The following is a 27,502-nucleotide window of genomic DNA, read 5'->3' on the forward strand; positions in this document are numbered from 1 at the left end:
TCAGTCTTCACTACCTCTTGCTCCCTATTTTGATGATCATCTGCTTTTCACACATTTTTCTCTGGGGGCGGGGGTGGTGGTCCTGAATTCAGCTTCTTTTTCTAGGGCACCCTCTGCTCCAGCTCCAGTGTCAGGCCTGGTGGGTCTCTCTCCCTAACAGGTCCACATGGTTAAAACCATAAATATAGGGACACTTATTGGGGAGGGCAACGAGGATGAAGACAACTGGGGCAAGTGGCCAGGGAGGAGAGAAATTACAAGGCGACCCTATCTTCCGGAGATGGCAGCAGGAGATTTGGACCAAAGTCTCAGCGTCTGTGGGAGGTGGCATTTCCAACTAGGTGTTAGTGGTGGCTGCAGGAGTGTCGTTTCCAATGGCTCCTGGGGTTTTAGGTGGGCTTCTGCAGGGAGACTAAAGGCTGATGGACAGCTGCAAAGGGCTACATGCAGTGAGTCCTAGCACAACAGCTGCATTGGCCAGCAGGTGGAGTTGGTGGCCTCTTCTGGCCCTGATGTGGAACCATAGATTAGTGGGCACTGGGCATCCAGGGCCCCGCCCATCTGCAGTGGAGTCCCAAAGAGGCCTTGGGACAATACCAACCTTGGTCTTCCCAGCCTAGCCCAGGTCACCTGGGGCTCCTAAGTTGTCCTCATGTTACAAAGTTTGCATTGCATTGATTTTAATTACAACATCCGTTGTGAGCTGCTATTTTGTGAGAAACCAAAGTTATTCATTTACACTTTTCAAAGAGGAATTGCTGTGCACCCACTCTGCAGTGGCCTACGTTGAGATGAGTAGGACTCAGTCCCTGGACTCAAAGGGATAAGAAATGTCCACTAAGAACTAAAAAATAAAGGGCAGAGCCTAGAGCACTAAAGGAAAAGTATAGATGAAGTGTGAGTTGTTCATGATGGGAAAGACTGTTATTGGCTGGGGCAGCTAGGGAAGGCTTCATGGAGGGAATAGTGTTTGAGAGGGTCTTAAAAATGGGTGCAGTGTTTTAGAACTTTAGTTTGAAATTTAAATTTTACAGATGGGTGCATTTTTGGCTGGAAAGAACAGAGTGAACTCATGGATGCAGGCTGGATTCCGAAAATCAGCCAATTGCTTTAGAGTCTGGATAAACGAAGTGGAGAAATGATTGGAGGTGAGTCTGGAAAACAGCTTTAGGGCTATATTTTTGGAGGATCTTGAATGCCACTTCCAGAAAGAGGGAAGCAGTAGATGTCCATAAGCAGGAGATTCTGGGTTTAAAAACCCAGAGGAGTTGGGTTCTTGTCCTTTTTGAGAAGGAGATGAATAATTTTTTTAAAGTGGCTGATGAAATTTGGTTCCTATAAAGGTATGATCCTTGACTATCAAAAAGGAGCATCAACTCCCAATTGAGAATTCGCTGATCACCCATTTTATGCATCCCCGGGTACCAGTCGCTATTTAGTCTAAACCAGTGATTTCCCAATATGAGTGTGCATCGGAATCACCTGGAGAGCTTGGTAAAACATAGACTGCTGGCCTCACTTCCGGGATTTCCAGGGCACCCAAACATCGGATGCTGATGTTGCTGGCCTGGGGACTACACTGAGGACCTCTGGATTAAATGTCAAACCTGACCTACCTCAGTAGCTCCACAGGGTGGCAGCAGAGAGCACCGCAGTCAACGCACTGACCAAACTTGGTGTGCTCAGGCAGAGGCAGTGGAGGGCCGTTTCTGGGAACACTTAATGAAGCTCTTTGCTACCAAATGGCCTGGCAAACCAACCCTAATAGCAAGCTCTCCAACATGCAAAGATGCATTGTATAAGGGAGTGCTTGGTGACTTAGATCTTGTTCCTTCTTCCAGATGTCCCCACACTCAACTCTACCCCAAACACTCTCTGCTAGGCTCTCAGAACTCTCAACTAGGAGTGGAGTATAACTTTCAGTGTCACTTCCAACAAAGTTTCTGTCTGAGTGTAAGGTGAACTAGAGCTTAGAAAGGGAACTCTTTCATCCAGAATGGACAGGTTAGGCTGTGGTCGTGGGGTCCGCTTGATGTCCTCAAACCATACCTCACTGTGCACTGCCCACTGTGTCTCAGCAGAGACCATCCCCTGACCAAGACACAAGGCTGGAATTAGCCAGGTGCCATCCTGAGATGGCATCCTGCCATTTTCCCTTTACCGCCCCCCCCTCCCCCCACCAGATGTCTGCAATGCCTGATCCTTCACGTAAGGGTTGTGCCTGTCAGTAGCTCCAAGGGCCATTTGGTTGACATTAACCCTTTCAGGAGTGAACACAGAGCCCCAATAGTGATCAGCTACACACACTGCCTATTAGTTGTTCGATGAAAGATGTCATCCCTGCTTGGAATCTGACTATTCAGTCCACCAGTAGCCAAAATGATACTCATGCCTCAAGGCTTAGCACAAATATGAACACATATGAAGACTTCCCTGATCCTTCAAATCCAAATTTCTGCCTGCTCTGGGCTCACAGCTCTTTGTTCTATGGTAGCCCTTGCCAGCTTTGGTTAGTCGATTATAGTTGTTTTTCTGTACACCACTGGGTGGTGAGCTCCACTAGGGCAAAGACTCATTAGTCATCTTTGTTTGTAGGAGGCACCTTGTAAATGCTGATGGAATCAAAAGGACTTTTATTTGTCTCACATTTTGATAAATGAACAAGGCTGTGTTTACCTAAATTTTATGATTTAGTAAACTGAAAGCATATTTCCTTTGGACTTTTCTCCTCCTAGACTGAATGGATTTAATAATTTTACTTTTACATCACAGGGCAACCCTCCACCCAAGGAAGAAGAATAAGTCTAATAAGTCTACAGGTTTTTAAGTTGACTTGTGAATCACTGAGCAAGAATCCACCCTGTTCTGGTTGAAAGGTGAGAAGTGGAATTAACTTTAATCAATGAAGGACAGAGTCAAGCATGCCTTGTGCTAATGGCTTATTTTCCCGGTTAATATTTTTCTCTAGTTTGTTCTAGTATATTCTGCTTAAGATATTTATTCTCTTTTGTTATATGCTTGAGATCAGATACTAGTTATTTTTATCTTAATTTATTTAATATTGATAACATTTTCTAATATTTTAAACCATTATTCTAATGTTTTTGAACATTTTTGAACATTCTGGACATCCTTTTGAATCACTATATATTATTCTATAATGTATAAAAAGTATACTTTACCGAATTCTCATAGGCAATATTTTCTTTGTTATTTAGGATTATTTTCTTGGAATAGTATCCCCAAATTGGAATTATTGTATCAAATGCTTTCTGTGTGTTCAACTTTTATTAACTTTTTCACTTAAATAATTTATGCTCATTGTTAAAAAAAAATACAGAGAGGTAACTCTAATAATAACAATATGAATGAGAGGGAGGAGGAGAGGGGAAGGAAAGTCACCGTTGGTTTCACTATCTAGAAATAAATATTTTTATGGATATTGTCTTGGCTTTTTTTCTCTATGTGTATGTTTATTTTATAAAATTTGGAATCATACTGTTTGTACTGTTACATAACCTGCTTTTCAAATTATCATGAATTTTTCCATGTATAAAACTTATTTCCTCAACACAGTTTTAACAGTTCCACAGTATTCTGTGGAATAATAATAATAGTTAACATTTTTTGTGTGCTTACTATTTTCTAGGAGATTACATACATAAGATCATTTAAATCCTCACAATAACCCTATAAGACAGGTACCGTTATTCTCAGCATTTTAGCAAAAAGAAAAATTCAGGCATTGAAATACTAAATAACTTGCCTAATTATAGGGATATTGTAAATAGATATGAACAAATAGTCTGTTGTAAGACATTTGTTTCTTTTTTGTTTGCTGTCATAAATGATGTTGCTATTATATAATTCATTGAACAAATATTCATTCAGTTCCACATATGCTGAGTGTTTTGCTAGATGCTGTGTATACTGGGGTAAAATTGTTAGGAGAAGGTAGAATTGTTTGGGGAGAGACCCAATTCTGGCTCCTCCTCTTATTAGCTGGGCTATTGAGCACTTGAAATGTAGCCAGTCTAAGCTGAAATGTGCTGTGAGAGTAACATACTTACTGGATTTTGAAGACTTAATACCCCCCAAACATAAAATGTCTCATTACTATTTTACTATTATTAATAGGAACTTTAGTATTAACGTTGAAATAATATTTTGGATATTTTGGCTTAAAAATATAATATTAGAGTTAATTTCATCTGTTTCTTTTTACTTTTTAATAATGTGGCTCTTAGAAAAATTTAAAATTACAAAAATAGCTCTCGTTATATTTCTATTGGACATCGCCAATCTAGACTCTAGGCCTAATGCATTGCTTTTATTGAAAAGAACAAAATCACACAGACTTGGCACTGTTCTGGAAGGTTGGGGAGAGGTGTTGATGCAATCTCAATGCCTTAGCCTCCATTCAGTACATTAACCATAGCACCTTGTCCTCTAGAATCCCAAACCCAGGTCCAATCTACAGCTGTCCCAACCCTTCACACTGCCTGCAACAAGCCAGCCCTAACCAGAGGAGACGAGGTAGGGACGATGTTCCTGACAGAAGACCGGGGTACCCTCAGGAGGCTGCAGGTGTACTCAGGGGACCTGCAGGCTATATTCCACTATTCTGGAAAGCTTGACAGAAAGAAATTCTACAGCTTCCCAAGTACTGCTGCATTAGCCAACGAGGTCAGTTTCTTAACTTGGGGCTTCTAGCAACCCAGCCAGGCAAGGTCGGTGGTCTCAGCTGATCAGAAGCTCTAATTCACAATTATAAATCTACCTGATTAATGAAAATGTCAAAAACAATTCAATTACTCATTAAGTTGTAATAGGTGATGGAAAGTTTGGGAACCATTGACAGAAGTAATTGTATTTTTCAAGGTTCTGGTTCTTGCATGTTTTGTCTCCACATTTGGTTGGGAAGTGACAGAGTTCCCTTAAACGTTCCCTTGGGAATATGTCCTTGGCATGTATATCCCTCCAAAATTCATAGAGTTTTGAGATTTGGAAGACTTCAGTTATTTTGCCATCTGGGATGATGCGCAACTGTCATCCCTGTCAAAGCCCCACGACTAACCCCCAAGCTCTTTATTCAGCCCCACTTACACCACACCTTGGAATGTACCAAGCTTTAAACTACTCCATCTCCAAAAACTAAGTCAGGGTTGTAAGCACAAATTCCTTAGTTTATGCTGCAGCTCTGCATGCCACTGTCATTCTCACAGAACCGTTTCTTCACCCTCATTGAGCCCACAGGTGCCTGGGCCTTTCCAGTGCGCTCACGTCCCACTCTCCTTGACCTTCACCTGTGTCTCCAGCCCCCACCCTTAGGGAAGATGGTACTGACCAGGAATTAAGGGCATGTGCTCAGAGGCAGGCTGCCTGGGATGCTGACCCCACACCTTCCTTACAACCTGTAGGACTGTGGGCAAGTGACTTAATCTTTTCAAAATTCAATTTCCTTCATTGTAAATGGGTTTGTGAGATTGCCTACTTCATTGGGAAGGATGTGATATATAATTATATATATATATATGTATATGTACACATAATGAGATAATGTGGGTAGAACTTTCTATAGTGCCTAGTTCACAGATGCTCTCAGCAACAGTTAGCTATTATTGGCTCTGTCTTTTTACCTGCCCGTTGGGGCTGCTCAGAGGAAGCTTGAGAATCCGACAGCCAGTCTCTGCTACAGTCACCATACTCCCCAACTGGACCTCCCCATAGCCTGACGTCAGAGACAGAGTGTGTGTGTGTGTGTGTGTGTGTGTGTGTGTGTGTGTGTGTAAGTTTTATCAACAATTATGCATGGCAGTGTGGTTTTTTTTTTTTGGTTTTTTTTTGGTAATAGCTTTCTTGAGATATAATTCACATACCATACAATTCATTCAAAGTGTACAAATTTATAGTTTTTATGTTCATAGAATGGCACAATCATCGACACAATCAATTTTAGAACATTTTTCTGACCTTCAAAAGAAACCCGATACCCTTTGCAGTCAATCTCCATTTTCTCCAAGCTCCTCTTCCAGCCTCAGGCACCCACAAATCTACATTTTTCTCTTTAGATCTGCCTATTCTGGACATTTCATGTAAACAAGACTATACAATATGTGGTCTTTCATGACTGTTTTTTTTCTTGTTTCACTTGATATTAATATTTTACTAATATTAATTAATATTTATTAATTATTTTATTTATTAATATTAATGTTAAATATTTCCAAGGTTCGTCCATGTTGTAGCATGTATTAACTAACACTTTATTCCCATTTATGGACAAATAATATTCCATTGTATGAATATACCACATTTTGTTTATTCATTTATCAGTTGGTGGACATTGGGTTGTTTCCACTTTCTGGCTACTATAAATAATGTTGTTAAGAGCATTAATGTACAATTGTAAATAGCCATATGCTTTCATTTCTCTTGGGTATATAATTAGGAGTGGAATTTCTGGATCCTATGTTAAGTCTGTGTTTAACCTTTTGAGGAATTGCCAAATTATTTTCCAAAGTGGTTGCACCCTTTGATATTCCCACCAGCCATGTAGGAGAGTTCCAGTTTCTCTATATCCTTGCCAACACTTGTTATTATGCGTCTTTTTGATTATAGCCATTCTAGTGTATGTGAAGTGATATCCTATTATGGTTTTGATTTTCATTTTCCTGATGGCTATTGATATTGAGTAGCCTGGCAATCGTTTCATCCATCATTTGCTTGTTATCTCTTGGAGTCCCATTTTCCAAACTTCACAAAGTCCCCATTCTTGTCGTCTCCAGAGATTCCATCTCTTCTGCTATTCTGAAACATCTCCACACACTCGTTCATTCTTCACCAAATATTTATTTGGCTCCATTTGAGTGGTACATGCTGGTGGCTGGGGACATACAACTGAATAAGCCATGCTCTTTGCCTTCATCCCTCATTTGCTCATAGTGTTGGGTTGCTGTTTACAGTCTGATGGAAACATGTCATGGTGGGACCCCTTTGCTTAATATGCTTCAGTGGTATTTTAAAATTTGGGATAAAATTTAATGGCACAATCTATGGCAACCAAGGGTCTGTGTATATCGGCGTGTTAGGACAGCCTAGCCACCTTCCCTGCCATTCTCTCTGCCTCCCATCTTCTGCTACCATCTTCGGCTCCAAATGATCATTGTTTCATGCAGCCCTGCCCTGTTCTTCACTGGCCCTTCTAGACTGTAAGCTTCTCAAGGGCAGGGGATGATTCTCATGCACCCTGCATTTCCTATAGCCCTAGGACAATACTCAGCACATCAAAAATACTCAATACAATACAATATAATGTACTTGATACATTTACTATTGAATTAGTAAATGAATAGATGGCAAAATAAGTGACTGTATGAAGGTATACATGGTTCTGCCAAGCAGTGTGATTTATTTTAGTTTTCAGTTGGCCGAAGGTGGGCTCTATTCTGATCCCCATTTCAAACTGGCCTGAATGCTGTGCCAGGTCAGCTGAACTGAGGAGGCTTTATGTTCGTCAAGTATTCATAACAAATAAGGGTGCTCTGTGGAGCTTTAACTCCTGGCATGTTGGGATTTGTCTGTACCCTGTAGGGTTTGAAGCAAAATGAAATAAAATGACACAATGTAAAATAAAATACCCACAATCTGAATATAAACGTGTTGAACAGAGTCATGTTAGAGGAGTCTGCATTGACATCTGCTAGGAAACCGGAGAGTTTAAAGTGTCCAGTCATGGTGTAGCTTCCCCCTTTACCCTCATATAGGCAGGGCAAAGGTCTCTCTCTGCCCAGGACAGGAAAATGTTTCTCTTCTGGATGGTTTTGTTGAGGGAGGGGATGGAGACAGTGGAAGTAGGCTTCCAGTGGGGTATCCGGCCCAGCCTGGCCCTGGGAGAGACAGGATGTAGGGGAGCCAGGCTCTCCAGCCCCCTCTCCTCGGGCCATTTCCTATGTTCAGAGGTATATGTGGTGGCCCATGTGATGCAACAGTGATAAGTTCATTGTCCTAAAATCTGAACTGGGGAGGGAGGAAACGCCTGGCATTTATGATATGTCTATCTGCTTATTCGCTGAGAATGTTGTCTGGGGGAGATAATAAGCATGGAGGAGATAGTGTTTTCAGAGATAATTTGTGAATATAGTGTCCTGATGAAACGGGACTGAGGTCTCACAGCCAGGCTAAGCCTGGGTCTTTCCCTCAACTTCCTGCCCTCCATTTCGGGGTCTCCCCAGTTGTCCATACTCTGACCATCACATCCCCAGCTTCTGGCCTCATTTCTCCTCCAGTCCTCTACACTGCTAAGGGCCGTGGCTTCCCCAGGATGCCTTCTCATGGCCACATACTCTAGGCTCCTTCATCCCTCACTTCTCCCCCACCCCCTCCTGAAACTGAATAATCAGATCCTTGCTAATAGGTGAGGGAGAAAAGGCTACAGGAGACAGTATTCTCTCCTCCTTCCCTTTGTTAAATATTTGCCACGTGCCAGGTGTTTTACTTATATCATTCATTTAATCCTAACAACCTAAAAGCAGTGATAATAACCTTCCCCCCCCCCCATTTTATAGGTTGAGAAACTAAGGCTCAGAGAAGGAAATTGACTGTCTTCATAATGGGTAGCCTGGGAATCTGAACTCATAGTCAGATGCAAAGACCTCACTCTTATTCAGTGTATTCTACTTCCTTCCTGCTACTTGACCGGCACCATGTGAATATCTGCTGCAGCAGAGATGTATAAGGCAGCCCTACCCTCTAGGAGTTCCTGGTTACCTACACATTGAGGAGACACTGCACCAGCAGTGACGGGAGGGAGAAGCGGGGAGATAAGGGACGGCAGGGGAGCACAAGAGCAGGCACGGTGGGGGATGCAGCCCACAGCCCTCTCACTGCCCCAGCTGCAGGGAGTTGTGGATGCTGATGGTGTACCAGAATTGCCCTCAACTGGAGAGAGCTGCCGTGCCCAGTGTTAGGCCCCCTTCCCAGGGGAAGCTGGGTGCAAAGGCCCAGCCTCCTTGCCTCAGTTGAGCACATCTCTGAAGGGCCATTCCAGCTCCAAAGCCCCTGTGGGATCAACGGAGGCCTCTGGTATGACTGCATCTCAGGCCAGTGCTTCCTCCACCAGTCGTGCTTTGCTCCCTCCAGGACCCTTTTGCACACAAGCTGACCTCAGAGCATGTCCCAGGAAACCCAAGGTACCTGGGAGCATGGGGGTGTAAAGGTATCTGTTCCAGAACGTGAAAATAGTCCAAGGCTGCCAGGCTGTAGACTGTGGGGGTGTGTAGAGCATGCGGTGTAGGCGGCTCTTTCTGAATAGCCAGTGAAGGACCCAGTCTATCTAGGTTTCTCCAGAACCCAGCCTGCAACTCTGTCCAGTGCCACACATTCTGACTATTGTAAGAATAAACTGCTTACGATTTGGGGAAATGGCAGTTTGTCACCTGAATAAATAACAGCAAAGAAATGTTTGGGAATCATTTGGTTTACGGATGCTTTTGGAATGCCTACACTAAAAAGCAGCCTTAGACGCATCCAGTCCCAAGCCCTCCTCAGTTATCACTTGGAAGTGTGAAGTCCCAGAGAGGTGACGATGCAGAGTGTGAGAGCCACCAACGGAGCCTAGGTGTCCTGCCTCCAGTTCATTGGCCCTTCCACCACTCCTCGGGAGGTCCATACCTCATACCTAGTAAGAACTTAAACATAAGCCCTTGAAGCTTCACTCCTCTTTGTGCTCCGACAGTGACTTGTCCATAGAGTACAAAATGCCCTTGAAGAAGACTGCCTCCCAGCTTCCTCCAAGGGCTCTGGCAATTCTCCACAAAGCTCCACAAAGTGAGCCGACTTTGCTAGTGCCAGACCCATGAAGGTCCCAGAACCTTCTGTGCTTCCTCTACTCCCTATAAGATCAAACCCAGCTGCCTTTTCTCCGACCGTGCTCAACACACGTGTGGAAGCCATAGAGATCACAATAGTGGCTGCTCTACCTACTCGCACAGCTGTTCAGTGTTTAGTGCCGGTTATGTGGTCAGTGGCTTCTCATTGCCACACTCCCTGGGTGAGTTTGGCCCCTCCCTTCTCTGGGGGGAGGGTTATAAGCTAAGCTGACCTTTAGCCAGGGCACTTGTTGTGACCAATAGCAGTCCTCAGCCGCAGTACATTAACCTCTGATAAATGGATGACTCCAGACCCATCCCTGTGTTGGTGACAGCAGAGCTCCATTAGGGCTGTCATGTCTAGAACTGCGACTTTGTCCTTCGAGCTGGCTTCGGGGCTTGACAATTATTAACCCGCATAATCAGACTCTCTTTCCAGATTAGGCATGTTCCTAAGCTGCCTCGGAGCAGTGTCTCCCCAGCTGGGGTCTGCATTTTGCTGGCTTCCTATGAGGCTGAAGCATTAGTTCTTCCGTGGGCTGGGGAGGATCCCGTGGTCAGTTAAGTTGGAGAAACACTGCTTAGTTATTTATCTTTGGAAGATGCTCCAACTGCTTTAGGGCAATTACCCCCTCTTAAACCTGCCTACTTCTGTTTAACTTAGATTTTCCCAATTTTATTTGACTACAGATTTCTTTTTTTTTTTTTTTTTTTTATGGAACACCTCTAAATCTCCTTGGAGGCTCTTAACATTACCTCTTTCTGAGCCGTTTCTCTTTTCTGTCCTGGTTCTTACAACCAGGCTTTCTGTCTGCGTTACTTGACTACAGTCATCATTCTGTATCCCTTCTGCACTCCTGGGTCTGGCCTTGCTCCTGTGGCTTCCTGCTTCTGGTTTGCCTGAAACTAATGGAACTTCCTGAGACACAGGACTTCAAGTACTAACGCTGAGAACATCCCAGGCAAACGGGGCCATGTGGGCCATGTATACTGAGCCCTGCTCCTTGCCTGCGGTCCTGCAGCTTGCTGGCAGCCACTGTGGTGCTTCCCAGACCTCCCCTGGGATGCCCTGTCACTGGGCTCAGTCCATCTGGGAGAATGAGCAGCTATTTCACCTTCAACTCTCTGCTCCAGATTAATGGTTTGGGCTATGACCACAAGTTGCTTACATGCCCACCTCTTCTCCCACCTTTCAGCTAAACTCAATCTCCTCATCATCCCAGCATTGGGGCAGATCCTGACGTTCCCTTTTTGCCACTCTGGGCAGAGCCTGACCCCATCCCATCCCGGCTGAGGGGTTTGTGTGGAAGGCAGAGAGAACCCATGTGCCCAGGGAACAGAAGCTGCAGTCTCCAAGCTCCTCCCGTACCCTCAGCCCTGTCGCCATAGGTAAGCACCTGGGACCCAGGACTGTGTGCGGCCTCTCTGGGTCACCCAGATGTCTGTTCTGATGAATGAGTAATCTCTGACATCAAGGGTGCACTCACAATTGCAGAGAGTGATAGAGTATGGAAATACAGTACTTGTAAATGAGAGCAATCAAGTTAAGGCATGTCGCAGCACAATTGGTAGAGTGATTAATTTATCCCTTGTTTTCACTGCTATAAATATTTTTCCTTATTTTCTGGTTTTTGCCCAAGGCTTGTTATTCCCTTGATCTAGGGCCTTTTCTGTAGGTCCGCATCAGGCGCTCCTTTGTTCATTAAAGCTTTGACTTATTGAGATATTGGTGACATTTATTCTAGAAGGGGAGGTGATAAAGTGACGTGTTGCAGGGGGCAGGCAGAAATAGCCATATCAGAGGGAGGCTTGGACCAGACATACTGTGTTTCCCCCAAAATAAGACGTAGCCGGATAGTCAGCTCTAATGCGTCTTTTGGAGCAAAAATTAATGTAAGTCCTGGTCTTATTTTACTATAATATAAGACTGGGTCTTATAATATAATATAATATAATATAATATAATATAATATAATATAATATAATATAATATAATATAATATAATATAATATAATACTATAATATAATATTATATTATATTATAATATAATACCAGGCCTTATATTAATTTTTGCTCCAAAGACGCATTAGAGTTGATTGTCCGGCTAGGTCTTATTTTCGGGGTAACAGTGTAGATGTTTTTCCAGGTCCGGTGAGCACTGGAGCCCAACACCACCCCCATGCAAAGGTGCTGGGACCCTGGGTGGGCTGACGAGCCTGCTGCAGTCCCAGGGATCGGAGCAAAGGACTGCTCACTCATTCATTCAAGAGTGAGCTACTGGGTGTCTATTCTGTGCCAGGTGCTATTATAGATTCTGGGATTCAAGGAATGAACAAAACAGACTGACACCCGTGCCCTCGTAGACCTTGCATATTAGGGGAGATGGACACAAACCAAACGCACAAGACTTGGTCTTTTATCTGAGGAGCTGTGAAGCCACTGGAAGGATTTGTGCAGAGGAATGTGGGTGGAGAAGCATCGCGGTGGCCTCTGTGTTGTATTCGGACTCTAGGAGGGCAGGGACAGAGGTAGGAAGACCAGTTAGGAGGCTGTTTCAAGCATCCACAGGAGATGTAATGATGGCTTAAATGTTGGTGATGAAAAGTGCTTAGATTTGGGACATGTTTTGAAGGTGAAGCCAGATAGAAAAAATGGAGAGTAGGAGATTAAAGGGAGGAACCAGGGATGCCTCCAGGGATTTCGGCCTGAGCTACTAGAATGGAGTACCCATTAACGGAACTAGGGAAGGGTGTGACAGGTATTTTTGGGAGGTGGGGGAGGGAGAGGGGGTCTGATGCAGAAATAGCAGAACCCCCTGCCCCCGATTCCAGGCAGGGCCATGCCAGTCTATACAGCTGTGTGTGGATTAGAAATGGCAACCTTTCCTCTAGTGGACACCGCCCCATGCTGGTGGCATAGCTTGTCAAGGGGATCATGAGCTCTTCCAGCCTGCAGCCCTGGTGCTGTGAACACCCTTCACAACCCCACAGAGAGACCTGTCTGAAGTAACTACAGGCCTATCAGAAAGACCCCTGCAAGCAGGGTGAAGCCAGGTAGATATTTGTCACAGCAGAAACTGAACTTAGGGAAATCATTGTTCATATCCCTAGGTCACATTTAATAGGAAACTTTATACTTGCCTCAGCAGCTATAAAGGAAGCCTATTTGCCTGATTTCATTAGAGGTAGAAAGGTAGAAAAATAATGTTAGGGAGTATTGTTGGTCTTAGGAAAAAAATAAAAGAATGCTGTTTTGTTTTGAAGTTATATGATCCTCTTCCATTACATGCTAAGAACAGATAAGTTCTTTATATTAATCTCTGAATAGCACAAATCAAATATAGGAAAAGAATGGCTTTTATTCTTTCCCAAATGTTTCATATCAGCACTGGTATGGGACACTCAATATATTTGCTTTGAAGAAGTTGTTCCAAATCTAAAGGAGTGTTCATTCTCTTTCACACTCAGCATTTCCCCCAAAACAACCAGACAATTCATGGTTTTCTTTAGAATCTTCCTCACGACATACTATAGTCATATAGTTTATATTTCATGTGTTCACTCAAGCCATACAATCACCCTAAGAGGTGGGACTATATTGTCTCCCATTTTGCAGGCGAGATTAAGGGTTGCAGAATGGAAGTGACTTTCCCAGTACCCCTCAGCTAACATGTAGAAGAGCCTGAATGTAAACTCAGGTTAGTTTGGCTCCAAAGCCTAGGATCTCTATTAAACCGTGTCCCTTAGACTGATTCATCTGCTGTGAAACCTAGCATTTCATGCTCCCAGGGCCACAGATTCTTGAATTTGACGGGAATAAATGCCATCTACTCTATGCCCCCTCCCATACCTGATACCTGAGGTCCCTCAAATCATCCTTGATGACATATCCCAGACCCTGGTCATAGTGCAAAGGCTGGATAATCCACTAAATCAGAATGTCTGTGGGCCCAGAAATGTATTGTTTGCAAGTCCCCAGCTGGATGTGATGTGTGGCTGGGCTTGGAGACCACTGACAGAGCTACGTGCCAGTGATGCTGAATACCCTGCCTGCCTATCAAGTTAGCGCCACCCATCATTTCTACCCTACCCAATTTCTTTCCTTTATCCCCTCTCCTTGGCTAACTCTGGCTATTAATGTATTCTTTAGGTTGTACTGAACTCCATCTCCCAGTAGCTTTTACCTTCTGGGCCCCATTCTACACTTTGGGTCACACATAACCCAAATCTAACCAGTCTACCACAGTCCTTCAAGAATTGACGTCACCTAACTTGTCCCTTGCCCTTTTCTTCTCTAGAGGTGGCACTCCCAGTTCTGTTACCTGCATCTCCCATTATTTAGTGTCAAGTTCTTATACCATCTGTGTCATGTTCTTCCAAAATCATTTGGATGGCCCATGTCCTTTTAAACCACGGCATCCAGAGCTAAAGTCCACATTCCAGGCATGGTGGGCTCAGCAGCACACAGTAGGGAGTTTTGCCTTTCTGGTTCCAGACCTTCCTCTAAATGCAACTTAAAATTGGGTGAGATGTTCTGGGTCACTAAAGGGGGTGCTTCTGTGGACCTACTGGCCAAGCTGAGTCTCACAGTTATCCTGAGTACATGACACTGCTGAGCTGGGTCTCCCGTGTCCTCCACTGGTGCCATTGTTGACTTTGGACCCAAGGTGAGGACCATAGATTTATCCCTGCAGGATTCCATCTTGTCAGATTCTGCTCCTTGCTCTAGACTCCTGATTTTTTTGGACCCTGCCTCTGCCATTAGTAGATTGAGTGTTATTTCCTCTGATTCTTTCAGAATGTCAGTATTCACACTGTTTTATACCAGATTCTCGAGGCCACACAGGGATGTATGATTATTGTTATTCCAGAGGTTTTTACTCTGAGCAGTGACATGTTACATAACCCTTAATATCCTTTTGTATATCTAGATTTCCTATAGATGTGATAATCAAAATGTGGTGGATATGGTTGGTGCCCACCCAAATCTTCCTGGTCCTTTTCTACCAGCTTTGTGTATCTGCTTCCCAGCTTTGTGTGATTTGATGCTAATAGTCTGTACCTGTGACCTTCAGAGGGTTTTCCAGGGGCATAGAGGTTCCTTGCCCTGTGGAGTGCCACAAGTGCCTTGGAGTGATATAATATATATCCCCTGTCCTCTACTTCCATACCAGTGAATGACTGACTAGCATAGGAGTAAACACCCAGCTCTTTTGTCAGGAGGCGGGACTAACTCTGCGGTGCAATTTACACTCCAGAGCTGGAACTTTTTCTAAGCTGGTGCCCTTGCTCACCTCTTCCCCTTCCTGTGTCTCCACTCCCTTCCTGGTTTCTCCTGGGAGCACCTTCTCAATAATGCCCTACACATGAGTTTTGGACTCAGAGTCTGCTTTTGGGAGAAGCTGATGTAAGATGATAGTCACAGCATGAAAAGATGTATTAGATGTTCTACATGAATATGCATATATAAACATTTCAGGACTTTTTTTTTAACCCCCCGCCCAAAAAAAAAAAATTCTCTGGTACAGGTTAGCTATTCCATTTTTGGTATAAATTCAAATATAGGTATTAGTTATATTTTAATTGGTTCAAATGGGATTTACTGACCAGTCAGCAATTCAGTCTCTTTCGGAATGAATCTCCTTAATTACTCAAGGAAGCACATGGGTGACAAAAGGAGCTGTTCTTTGTGCCATACTGCTCAGGGAGGCCCCTGATTCCTTTAATGTTTGTCATCTGATTTACTCCTTCCCTTCTGTGTTGTGGGGTTTTTTTGTTTGTTTGTGTTTTTGACATTGGGTGGAGCCTATTTCCTCTTAAAGACAGTCACCAGGATGTCTTCCTGAAAAAACTAATTCTGCCTTTGCACCTGTGAGTTTTCTATTACAAGCCCATTTAGTTACTTGGAAGAGTCAGAAGAACACCTTTCTCTGGGTGTCCATGTTTGCCCCTGTGGACTTAACACACAAAGCCCCAAGGCTGAGAGGGAAATCGCTCATCCTTTACACCTTCTGTTTTCTTGAATGATGCCCCTTCCCTCAGGATCTATAGAGGAGCTGGTTGACTACTTACTAGGGTGAACTGCAATTCACAAAAATCCTCCAACTTTGGTTCGTTACTAACTTCTGTTGATTTTCTGTCGTTTGCATTCATCCCCTCTTTTCCACCACCACTGAGACTCCCCTAGTTCAGAGCCTCTTTATCTTTTATCAACCCTATTTCAGTAGATGCCAAAGTGCAGCTGGCCCTTGAACAACATAGTTTGAACTGTGTGAGTTCACTTATACACAGATATTTTTCAATAAATGCTGTAAATGTATTTTCTCTTCCTTTTGATTTTTTAAATAACATTTTTTTCTCTAGCTTTATTATAAGAATTCAGTATATAATATATATATATATATATATATATATATATATATATATATATAACCTACAAAATATGTGTTAATCCACTATGTTATCAGTAAGGCTTCCAGTGAACAGTAGGCTATTAGTAGTTATATTTGGGGGGAATCAATAGTTATATGTGGATTTTTGACTGCCTGGGGGGGGTGGGGGGTGTTGGTGCCCCAAGCCCCACATTGTTCAAGAGTCAACTGTACTTGCCCTGCAGCCTCTGCCTTCCATTTGTACTCATCTCTCTGTTGAGTACAAATCTGCCTGATCATGTTACTGTCCTGTTTGCAAACATTCAGTAGCTCCCCATCACCTGCAGATCAATTCTCAACTTTATTCAAAGCCCTTTGCAATCTAACCCCACCCTACTTTGTGTCCAGCCATTCCCTCCTGCCCTGCAGTCCAAGCTAACTGGCTAACACACATTTATTTCCCAGACCCTCTGACCTCACTGTTTCCTCTGGCCCCTCAGCCCCTAAATACTCTGACCTTTCCTCATTCTTCAGGGTCAGCTTCTATATGCCCTCCCCAGGAAGCGTTTCCTGTCCTCTGTTGCTGTTACAGCTTGAATTCCCTCCTTCTCTGTCCACCACAGTGCTTTGGCCATGCCTCAAGTTTGCTCCTATCCCAGTATAGCAGATGAACTGTCAAGTCCACAGACTCTAGAGACATCTTGCCTGGGGCTGAAGCTTAGCTCCACCACTTACCAGCATTGGTACCATAGGCAAGTCACTTCACCTCCCTGTGACGTGATTTCCTCATCTGCAAAATAGGGAACATAATGGCACCTTCCTCATTGAGTTGCTGGGAAGATTAAAAGAGTTGATGCATTTTTAGCTTTTGCACAAAATAAGTGCTGTGTAAGTATCATTTTACTAAGTACTTGTCTCTCTTCCCAAATTGATGTGAACTCCTAGAAAGCAGGGGCTAGCTAACTCATTTCTGTGTTCCCAGTGCCTGACACACAGTAGGCACCTGGTACGTATTTCTTCAATGAATTGGCTTCTTATTACTCTGCCAGTGGTTCATTTGTTCATGGGTTAACTGGTGAGAGCAGGGTTATTTTCAGTGAGCTTGTATTCCCCAGGGTGGGTCAGCAGCAGGTTCCAGCCCCCGTGTCTAGACAGGTTTATAAATACTGTGTATCTGGGTAACTTGGCCAGGGTATAGGGTTCCTCTCAGTCTGCTTTCCTTATCTCTAGGTCCCGTTCTCTACTTCTCGGACACCCTGTGAATACGGGGTGTTTCTTGTTCTATTTTATCCAAAGGAGCTTTGTAATTCAATACGCTTGTCCTTAGGTTGGAAACGTGTCCTTTTTTAATTGTGAAAGTTGGGTCTCTGGCATTCAGAATAGGAGAATATGCCAGGACTTTGGGATGTTGTGACAGCTGAGTGGAAGAGGAAAAAAAGGGAAGCCTCAGAGATGTAAGAGTGAAGAGGGCGTGAAATATCAGGAAGCCTGGCATTGCTTGGGCTCACCTACTCTGTGTCCTTGTCCAGTGATTTGATTCCTGATTGTTTCTGCTAAGACATATCGGTAGTCTTTGCCGCTCAGGACTTTGCTGGATAAATGGGTCGCATGACAAGCCCTTCAACTAAAGATGCCAATGGAGAGTTTGGAGGGAGTTCAGCAGAGAGCAACAAGGGACCGTTCAGAAAGAAGAGGCTGGGAGGATATGAGTGAGAATTCTAGGAAAGGAGTGGGATGGGAGAAGTAGGTGCCATTCAGTGATTGATTTCAAGAAAAGGAAGGGTGTTTATACAGACATCTAGAATTTTCTACAGACCTGTGCTTCAGCCGAAAGATGCAGGACAGCTTTTAGGAACATGTGGCTATTACTGTGGTTAGGAAGGGATGGCAGCTAAGATGATTCTGTCACAGTTCCTGTGCCCTCCAGCCTAAACAGTGACAATCTTCTCTCCCCAATGCTCAGAGAGGGCCTGGACTAGACTGGGGCAATGCTGAACATGAACAGGGTGACCCTCCACACCAGAGCTCTATCCCTGTCCCTGTCATATCAGCCCCTTCTGACTCTCAGTTCTGTAGACCACGGAGGACTTCTGGCTGGGGCAGAAGTGCTCAGCCTCTCGTTCCACTTTTGAAATGAGTCGATCATTCTTTTTTATCTTTTTCTCCCAGAATTGTTCAGCGATACCTGTGACTATGACTTCATTTTTTACTTTTCTCCTTTCCATTCTAGATTCACCTTTCCAATGATTTCTCAATCCCTACTTGTCTTCCCATTTCTCTTCCTTCTCTTTTCCTATTTTCTGGAGCTTCCCACTCTCCTCTCTCTTGTAGTTCCTTACATATTGGTCTGGCAGAGACGGGCTGTGGCATAAACCAGAGCCTGGCATGTGCCCCATCCCACCACCCACAGCCCTTAGTGATAGCCAAGGTGGAGAACTTTCCTGGCTGGGACCATTCTGGGGCTCTGGCTGGTTCAGCTGGCAAATTGCTTGGAGACTCTTGCCCGCCCTAGAAGCTGGATTGGCAAAGATCTTGGTTTCTGTTTTGATTGACCATTACTGAGTTGAAGTATTGCTCTGTAACAACATTTCTTCATTCATTCAACATTTACTGTGTACTGTACTTGCATCATGCCAATTACTCTGTAATATCATTTCTTCATTCTTTCAACATTTACTTTGCATGTACAACATGCCAATTACAGTCCTGGGTACTGGGCAAGCAGAGATGTAAACAGATCCAGTTTCCACAAAGAGATCACAAGCAGGTATGCAGTCTGTTACTTTTGTACTAAATCATAATACAGTGTGAAAAGTATTACGTTAACAGTATGAAAAAGACTTGGATAGATGGAAGGAAAATGAATCCATAGGCCCTGCTTCCTCTCAAATGCTAACTCTGACTTGGGTGGTCACTTGAGTGGCTGCCATAATATACACAGATGCTGGTGATGCCAGGTTACTTTGACTCTGTCTGAACAGCAGCCTATTTCCTTTTTTCTCAGGGCACCATAACAAAACAACAGTAACCATCAGCCTTTTTTCTATGGAGGTAACCAAGCAGATATTTCTAAGCCCTGTTGGCTTTCAATAGCTACATGTTGACCACTTTTTATTGAACGCAGACCCAGATTTTAGTCTTACAAAACTCTCACAGGGGTAGGGACTGTGTGGAAGTAGATGGAAAGACACCTCTTATGAATGATGGACACCTTTTTAGAAGAGTGAGTGCGTGGGAGGATGCAGCGGGGCGTGTAGTAAAACGCAGTAGACCTGGAGTTAGAAGACTGGAGGTCTAGTTCCAGCAATTCACCAATTCACCTAAAATCCCTGGGCCTCAGTTTCCTCATTTGCAAATGGGGATGATGACAGTATCCACCTTGTTGGGTCATGGTGAGAATTTGATGAGAAAATGCATATCAAGCACCTGGAACGCAGGCACAGCAGTGGTGATGATGTCAGAGATGGTAAAATTCAGGCTGGATGACTTTGGGAAAGTCACTTATTTACTCTGGTCTCAGTTTTCTCATCTGCTGATGGAGCCAGTTTCATAGGATCATTTGGAATTCTGTTCAGCAACATTTCTTGAGCATCTGCCATATTGGTGCCATACTAGGGGTCCAGAGTGGTCCAGAAGCTAACCGTTGGGGAAGTGGACACACATATAGATGACTCTAACAGAATATACGTATACAGTCCCAAAGACCTACTAGGTTCACGAGGGTGGGTGTGCAGGGCAGGAGGGTCCTGGGGAGCTTGATGGGGAGGCAATGTTTGATCTGGGCTTTGAAAAGTGAGTAGGGAGAGATTGTTTTTCCTGAAGAAAAACACACCAAGTTCATGATCTGCCTCGATGACCTTCTACTGCTTCTGTCATTAGCCCCTTGCACTGTGCTATTTTCAGTTCATCAGAAATATACCATACCTTCTCTTGCCTTATGCTCATCTTTGCACATGCCAATTCTTTTGGCCTGGAACTCCTCCTCCGTCTGCGAGGGGCGTGGATGAGTGGGCAAGCAAGGCACTAGGATAAGGCTGCAGAGTCCATCCTTGCTGTGCCACTTACCAGCCAGTGGGCTCCTGCTGTGTTACTCAATCTCTTGGTGAGTCAGTGTCCTCATCTGCAAAATGGGGGTACAGGATAATAATAGTGCCTACCTCAAAGGCTGGTTATGAGGATTAAATGAGGTAATACCTGCAGAGTTCTTGCTAGCCTGACCCACCGTAATCAGTGAATGCTGAAAAGAGATGAACACTCTATACCTGGCTTACTGCTACTTATATTTCGCGTCTAAGCTTAGTCATCACTTCCTCTGGGAGGCCTTTTCCTACCCAAGTCAACTTCTAAGGCAGAGTTGTATGCTCCCATGGTTATCTCCTCTTCCACCAAATTCCTGACACCTGTCATCTCTGTGTCCCCCCCAGATTGCAAACTCCATGAGGACAGGGGCCACGATTGTGTTGGCTCCTGGGAGGGACACATGGTAGACAATCAATAAATATTGAATGAGTGACATGGGGTGAAGGTCCCAGGGATCCCCGAGGGTGTGGCAGAATCTCCTAGAGCAATCAGAGCACCGTGAGGATGAACGGGCAGGTGAACCTTGACACCAAACGCAGCAGAGAGAGCCTGGGCGTCCAGGAGGACCAGGGCTGCTTCCCGCCTGAACAGCGCGGGGAAATAGAGGACGGCACTCAACTTTGGCAGGGTCTGAGCCCACGGGAGAAAATGCAGCCGGACAGGTCCGGCGAGCGCTCGGGCCCCGCCCCCAGTTCCTCCCCGGGCCCCGCCCCCTCCCTCGCGGCTCCTGTCCCCTCCTGCCTGGCTCCCACCGCTGCTGCTACTGGTTTGCAGCACCCCCACGCAGGCAGTCAGCTGCGAGCGCTTATTCCACCCGGAGGACCGCCGTGCGGTGCCGGCACCGACCCCTGCTGCGGAATGCTGCGCTCCACTTCCACGGTCACCCTGCTCTCGGGCGGTGGCGCCAGGACACCGGGGGCGCCCAGCAGGAGGGTGAGTAGCTGGGGGCGGGAGTTGCCACCATCCCGCTTTCCCCCGCGCTGGCTGCCCGCTGTAGGGGTCTGGGCATGGGGACTCGTGGGCGCAAGCCCCTGGCCCTGACGCCCCACCCTGGGCTTCCCTTTCTGTATCCCGGCTCTGGCCCTGACCCTTCTTTATGACGCCCCAAAGCTCGAAGGGTTTAGGGACTTTCTGGAATTCCCAGAAATTTCCTCTACTTCCTGACATCTCTATCAAGCCAAATTTATTGGTGGCACCAGTTTAAAAAGTAAGAGAAACATTTTTGTACTGTCCTTTGCTTAATACTCAAGGGTAATGATCATCTTAACACCCCAAATTTCTTTCTTCCAGTGGTTAAAAAAAAGGTCACTTGTCCCAACTAGAGATAGAATAATACTGCTTGCTACTGGAGTGGGCTCAGTCAAGGTAGGCTTCACCTGGCAAGGTGTGGATCAGCAGCTGGAGCCCAGTTGCATGTGACTTGGGTTTATGCAAAACACTTTCTTCTTTCTGATTTAAATATTAGCACAGTAGCCTCAGGGGCAGCCCTGGGCACCATCTCCAGGAAGGTTGCCCTTTGGAAATGCTCTGTTTCTCTGTGATCTTTGTTACATCTTTTCTGCCCTGTCCAGATGCTCTGGGAAAGAAATGGTATGCACAGGCAGGTTGCATCTTTGCATGTCTCTTCCAAGATCAGTGTCTCAGAGCACACTGCCAAGCCTTGGTTTGTGGCTTTTAGTTCATCTCTTCATCATGATATCCAGTACTTATCATTTGGTGCCTCTTTTCTGTGGTTGAGACATCTTTAATTATGTTTCCCCAAGGTTTAGCTAAATGGCTGGTCAAGTCCCAGTCAAGGCCCTCTTTGGTACTCTAGTCTTTTTTCTCGTCTTGTAGACATGCATATTTGCTTTTTATATACCTCAGCCAAGTGATTAGCAGTTGCCTTATATGCTGTCTTTCTTTAGCCCTTTCTGTTACTCCTTGGTATGGGCCAAGTGATGGGTTCTGGGGTATATATTTGTGCACGTGTGTGCACATAACCAGACACTTAGGGTTGACAGAATTCTTCTGGTTGTTCAATCATTAGCTTCATAAAGCAAGATCCCCATTAGGTCCAAGTGTGTTTCCAACCACAGTTCCAGCCTTACTCCAAGATGGGTATTTGCCTTTTTCTATGGAAAACCTTTTCAGTTGGAACACAGTTCTATTGAGAAAGAATGACATCACTGAAAAGCTAGCCCTGAGCCTGGACAGTCATGCATGGGACTAGGTTGCATGACTTGCATGACATTGTCTAAGGCCCCCTTCAGAGATGAGGACTGATGAGGCAGGTAGAATGATATTGTGGGTGGATATAAATTTGATTAGTGTAGTAGGTAACCTTTCTGAAGATTTTTTCCCCTCAAATATTTACTTCTAAGCATTTCTTTAGTTATAAGTGCTTTGGTATCCAGCACAGTGGGCACACTATTGAGAAGAAGACAACCTAAATACTTTGGAGTGGAGGGGTCAGGGCCCCGAATCAAACCATGGAGGGCCATTCTGAGCACACAGATACTTGTTCTAAGAAGAAGATATCAAGTTTTTAGGGTTCCCTTTATAATACAACTCTGTTCATGATTTGCCAATGTCACAGGTACTATCTGTGGTTATGTGTGTCTGTGGCAGGCGTGATGGGAGGCTGTGATCCTTTGATTGATTAATCAATCTACTAAACAACATTTATAGATATTCCTCTGTGTGATGCAGGGCTAGGCATTGTGGTTCATTCTCTCTGTGGAGGCAGACATTGTCACAGACTGCCATCATACAAAGTGGTGGTGGTTATAGTGGGGTAGAGTGTTGACAAAGTTGGATGGAAGCTAAAAGGACAGGTTCTCCCTGAAGCATCTGAGGAAGGCCTCCCTCTACAGGAGACATTTGAGTTTGGTCTTACAGGATGAGTAGGAATTTGTAGGGTGATTGACATTGGGATATTGAAAGTAGGCAATATCATTCATTAAATGGAACTCTTGGCATATACTGTATAACAATGGCATATTGGACCTGCTTTAGGGCAAAACAGTTAATTTTTTGAAAAAACAAGAACAGGATGTCTTGAAGATAAAATTGTAGACCAAACAAGTTATCATGAAAAGTGGTCCTGAAGTTGAAAGTTTTTCAGTAAACTCTGTATGTTTTTCCTCTCTGATGTTGGATGGTCTTGAACAATAACACGTTAGCCATTAAAACAGCATTTCTCTTTCATCCAAAGAGCTTACCAAATTAGGGGCTGCAGGGGAATCAGGCTGTGTTGGTCCAGATATTCAAGCCAACCAGAAATGGTGGTGACAGCTGACACTGAGCAGGGAATTCTCTGAGTCAGCTGCCAAGGGTGGTGTGGCTAGACCAGACTGTCACCAGTTATTCTTCATTTAATAGCTGTCACCTACAATTTATACTTCCTTCTTATCTGAAATCATCTCTCAAGGAAAAAAACAAACAGGTGGGAATAATTTCTGTCAGCTCATAAACAAAGCTCTAAGAGTCATTTGTGGATGCTAACCAGGAGAGGTTGTGAAATTAAAAAAAAAAAAATCTGCCTTCAAACCAGTTGTGTTCTAAAAATAGTTTTTATCTATGGCAATAGCAGGAAGATAAATTGGCTGGAGAATAACCATAGACAGAATGATGACCTTGGAGAATGGGGAAAACATTTTAAAAAATATTGACGTTGCTTCATGATTTTGAAAGGAATTTTGTAAATGCAGTTAGTCCCACTGAATGAGCCTTTGAAATGAAAGGTCAGTTGTGTGGCCAAGTTGTGCGCTTTGGGGGGAAGACATGTGTTGCTTTGTGTAGCCAAATATTGTTGGTTAAACGGTCCAGTTAGTACGGCGTGAGACCTGGCAAGGGTTTCCTCCAGCACCATTAGATATTGTCAATATCTCCTATTGGTAATCAAAGACTGTTGGCTGGTATTACTGGTATCGTGGACCTCCAATGGCACATTGAAACACGAAACAAAAGCAAATGAGGCCACAAGCATAGGACTGTCTCCTAGCCTGCTCTTGCCCGTATTTCTTTCTATTTAGCAAAGCCTTCCTCTTTTAAAAATCAGAATGGGCCTGCTCGTCATCTCTCCCTAGCTAATGAACCGCTCTCCTGGGTCCCATTTCTGTCTGATTGGCTCAAAATAAAGAATTCTCCTTAGCTGGCCGGGGAATGGATCAGACAGGTGTTTATCTCACTTCCTTTTCCTTTTCACAGAAACATCTGTGTGCATAACTTCCGTATTGTCATATGGGCTCTGAGGGAGGGACACAGAGGGTTGTGGGACCTCAGCGTGTGGTGGAGGAAAGTTGGCTGCAGCGTCCACCAGGGAGGAGGTGGGCAGGAGGCCTGCTGCACCCAGAAAACAGGCTGGCCCCTCACCAAGTCCTTCCTGAGCTAGCCCCTGATAAGCCAAGTTGTAAGGTTTTGGAAACTGGCGTCCTCAGAGCTGAGCCAAAAAGCCTCTGTCACTAAAAATTGACAGGCGAATCTCAGAAAAAAATGTCCTACCGGTAGTCCATCTTGCTGTGTCCGATGTGCGATGAACAGCCCTGAGTCCTGGGGATCTTAAAGAAACTTGAGTTCACTTGCAAAACCTTTCAAGTCAGTCAGCCTCAAAAATTGTCTGAGTTCGGGGAGCTGTGGCTCGAGGGCTAACAAGCTAGAGACCACACCGAAATGTTTTGATCTAAAATACTTTCAGTGATTACGGGCATTATAGTCTTAGAGCTTTCTGTGATGATCCCTCTCAGCCTAAAACAGTTCTAGTATTCCCCAACACACTGAAGAGTAACACACTGGTATTTACTTCTTTTCCCTCTTTAGATGAGTGATATTTCCTGAATGTCAATCACCTTGTTGACTCTTACTTGTTCTTTAAGACTAGAGCCATCTTTTTTTTTTTAATTTTTTTTATTTTTTTAAATTTATTGGGGTGACAATTGTTAGTAAAATTACATAGATTTCAGGTGTACAATTCTGTATTACATCATCTATAAATCACATTGTGTGTTAGAGCCATCTTTTTAAAATGCAAAATTCTGTCACCGGACTCCTGCTTCAAGAGCCCCTTCAGTACTTCCAGGAGAAAGTACAAACTCCTTAGTTTAGCATCAGGCACTTTTGGTCTGCCTTTGCCTTCCCTGTCCCCTTCTACATGCTTACTCTTTCCAGATACTCATACTCCAAATGACTCGCCATTCCCCAAGCTTTCCATGTTGTTCTTTGTCTGTCTGCCTTCTTCATGCCTCTCCTCTTTGTGTCTTCCTCCAGGAAGCCTTCCCTGAACCCTCCGCTTCCCTGTTCCCCTAGTGTGCACCCTGTTACTGCTTGCGTCATCAATGATTACCTACTCGAGGAGAGGGTTTAGGGACCCTCCCTCCCCAGGCCTGGTGTAATAGATGCTTAAAAAGAGGAGTGTCACACTTGACATTGAATTGGCAAATGGGAAAACAGGAAGGGAAGCTTGGGATAAAGCCAGCTCATCACTTCTGGCCCACCTGGGCAGGAAGCAGGTGACAAATGGATGGGAGTGTTTGTCCAGGTGAGGAGACTGACATTTCTGGGAAGATCTCCAAATATTCCAGTTGCCTCATCCTGTTGCACAGTTGGAATTTCATTCCTTTGGTTAAGTCAGTGGTTCTCAACCCTAGTTACACAGAGAATCACCGAGAAGCTTAAAATAGCTATGCCCTGGCCCCACCCCAGGCTATTTAAATGAGAACCTCAGAAAGTGGAGAATAACATCCGTGTTGTTTAGGAAGCTCCCCAGGTGACTCTAATGAGCAGCCAAGGATTGGGATTCCTTCCTTAAATATTGCTCTCCCCTCACAGCTTTTGTGGAAATGCAGACTCTCCTGAGACAGTGTTCTGGAAGGTCCCTTTGGCCTTGTGGAAGGGCAAGGTTTGGAAGGGGGCAGGGTGGGGGAGTTCATAACACTCCAGGTCACACAGGTATCTCTGTGAGCCTTCATTTACCTGTGTGTTCTCTCTGATCTTGAAGTTTGGGGCACCTTGTGTACCTGGTACAGAAGTCAGCCAGCGAGATAGGAAGAAGAGGTTGCCGTCCTCCTATTTATGAATTTTATCTGGAGTCAGCCCTGACATGGGAAAGAGGGGCTCTAGGACACTTTACATCACCTGAGAAAAGTGTCCAAGTATGTAGATCAGGGTGTGGCATGCTATTGCCCTTGGGCCAAATCCAGCCCTCCGTGGCCTGTTTCGTAGACTCTGAGTTAAGCATGGTTTTTATAGTGACCTGCAAAGTATCAATGTTTATTCTCTGGCTCTCACAGAAAAAGTTTGCCCCGCCCTGATGTAGATAATCGTAGGCCTGCAAGTTCAGGGCCACAGCAGAGCTAAAAGGCCTCCTTCAGAACAGGCATGCGCTGTGCCACGAAGCCTGCCCTGCTCATTCTAGAGATTTTATGCTTGCAGTGGGAAGAGAAAATGCAGGAGTTGTCCTCCTGGCCACAGCCACAGGGGCCACACCTTCTTTTGTTAGGTGGAGTCGGGCAGCACCCCACAGTCACAGCGTGGACCGGGCCTGAGAGAATGTAAGTGCATTGGCTAATTTTTTTTAGGGCAATCCATCTTTGTACACAGATCAGCAACCCCTGTCACCTCCCAGGGTCATCTCCTCCACCCTTTTTATTTGAGTGGATAGTTTTCCCTCGGGTGAGTCCAAGTTCCTGAAGCTGAGAGCATGATGGTATGTGAATCCCCAGGGTCCCCCCTAAATGGAGACCCAGCCCTCTGCTTCCCCAAAGGGGGTCAGAAACAAGCCTTAGAGGACCTGTTTAGCTCCCAGGTCCCTGAGTGGCAGACAAGGGCTTTCTTGTGGTGGAGGCTTGAATGCTGTCTGCCCCGCCCTTGCTCTCCTTCCCATGGGGGTTGGTTTGAAGAAAGTGGAAGGCTATCTGGGGAGTTTTAGGTACATTCTCCTTACTGTGTTTTAGTTCATCCCCAAAAGATACCCATACTAACATTTACAGAGTCAGTGCCTATTATGTGTTGATATTATGCTAAGCACTGTAAGGGCTACCAAATGCAATTAAGATGCAAAGCTTGCTTAGTCTCTCCCCTTATTTTTTCCCTTCGGTCTATGGTGTAGTGCATGGGAACATAACAGGAGGTACTCAATAATTGCTACCAATTGAGCTCAGATCTGACTGTCAGTCCTTTCTCCAAAGATGGCTCCCTGTTGT

General features: G+C 44.7%; 1 protein-coding gene across 2 annotated transcripts in view; it reads left to right on the forward strand.

The window, feature by feature from the left end:
• The first annotated feature begins 21,037 nt into the window (after positions 1-21,037).
• LOC109447664 (myocardial zonula adherens protein) overlaps positions 21,038-27,502 on the forward strand; it is a 108,471-nt gene continuing 102,006 nt past the window's right edge. The window contains exon 1 of one of the 2 annotated variants that reach the window (XM_019732237.3): positions 21,038-21,254. In XM_019732237.3, coding sequence (XP_019587796.3) covers positions 21,180-21,254 — 75 coding nt within the window. In that variant the 5' untranslated portion in view covers positions 21,038-21,179. The remainder of the gene's footprint in view (positions 21,255-27,502) is intronic. The other variant, XM_088797241.1, reaches the window with a different exon arrangement.

Source organism: Rhinolophus sinicus, chromosome 3 (assembly GCF_057876585.1).
Source record: "Rhinolophus sinicus isolate RSI-liver-muscle chromosome 3, RSI-T2T, whole genome shotgun sequence".
In the NCBI taxonomy this organism is placed as follows: domain Eukaryota; kingdom Metazoa; phylum Chordata; class Mammalia; order Chiroptera; family Rhinolophidae; genus Rhinolophus; species Rhinolophus sinicus.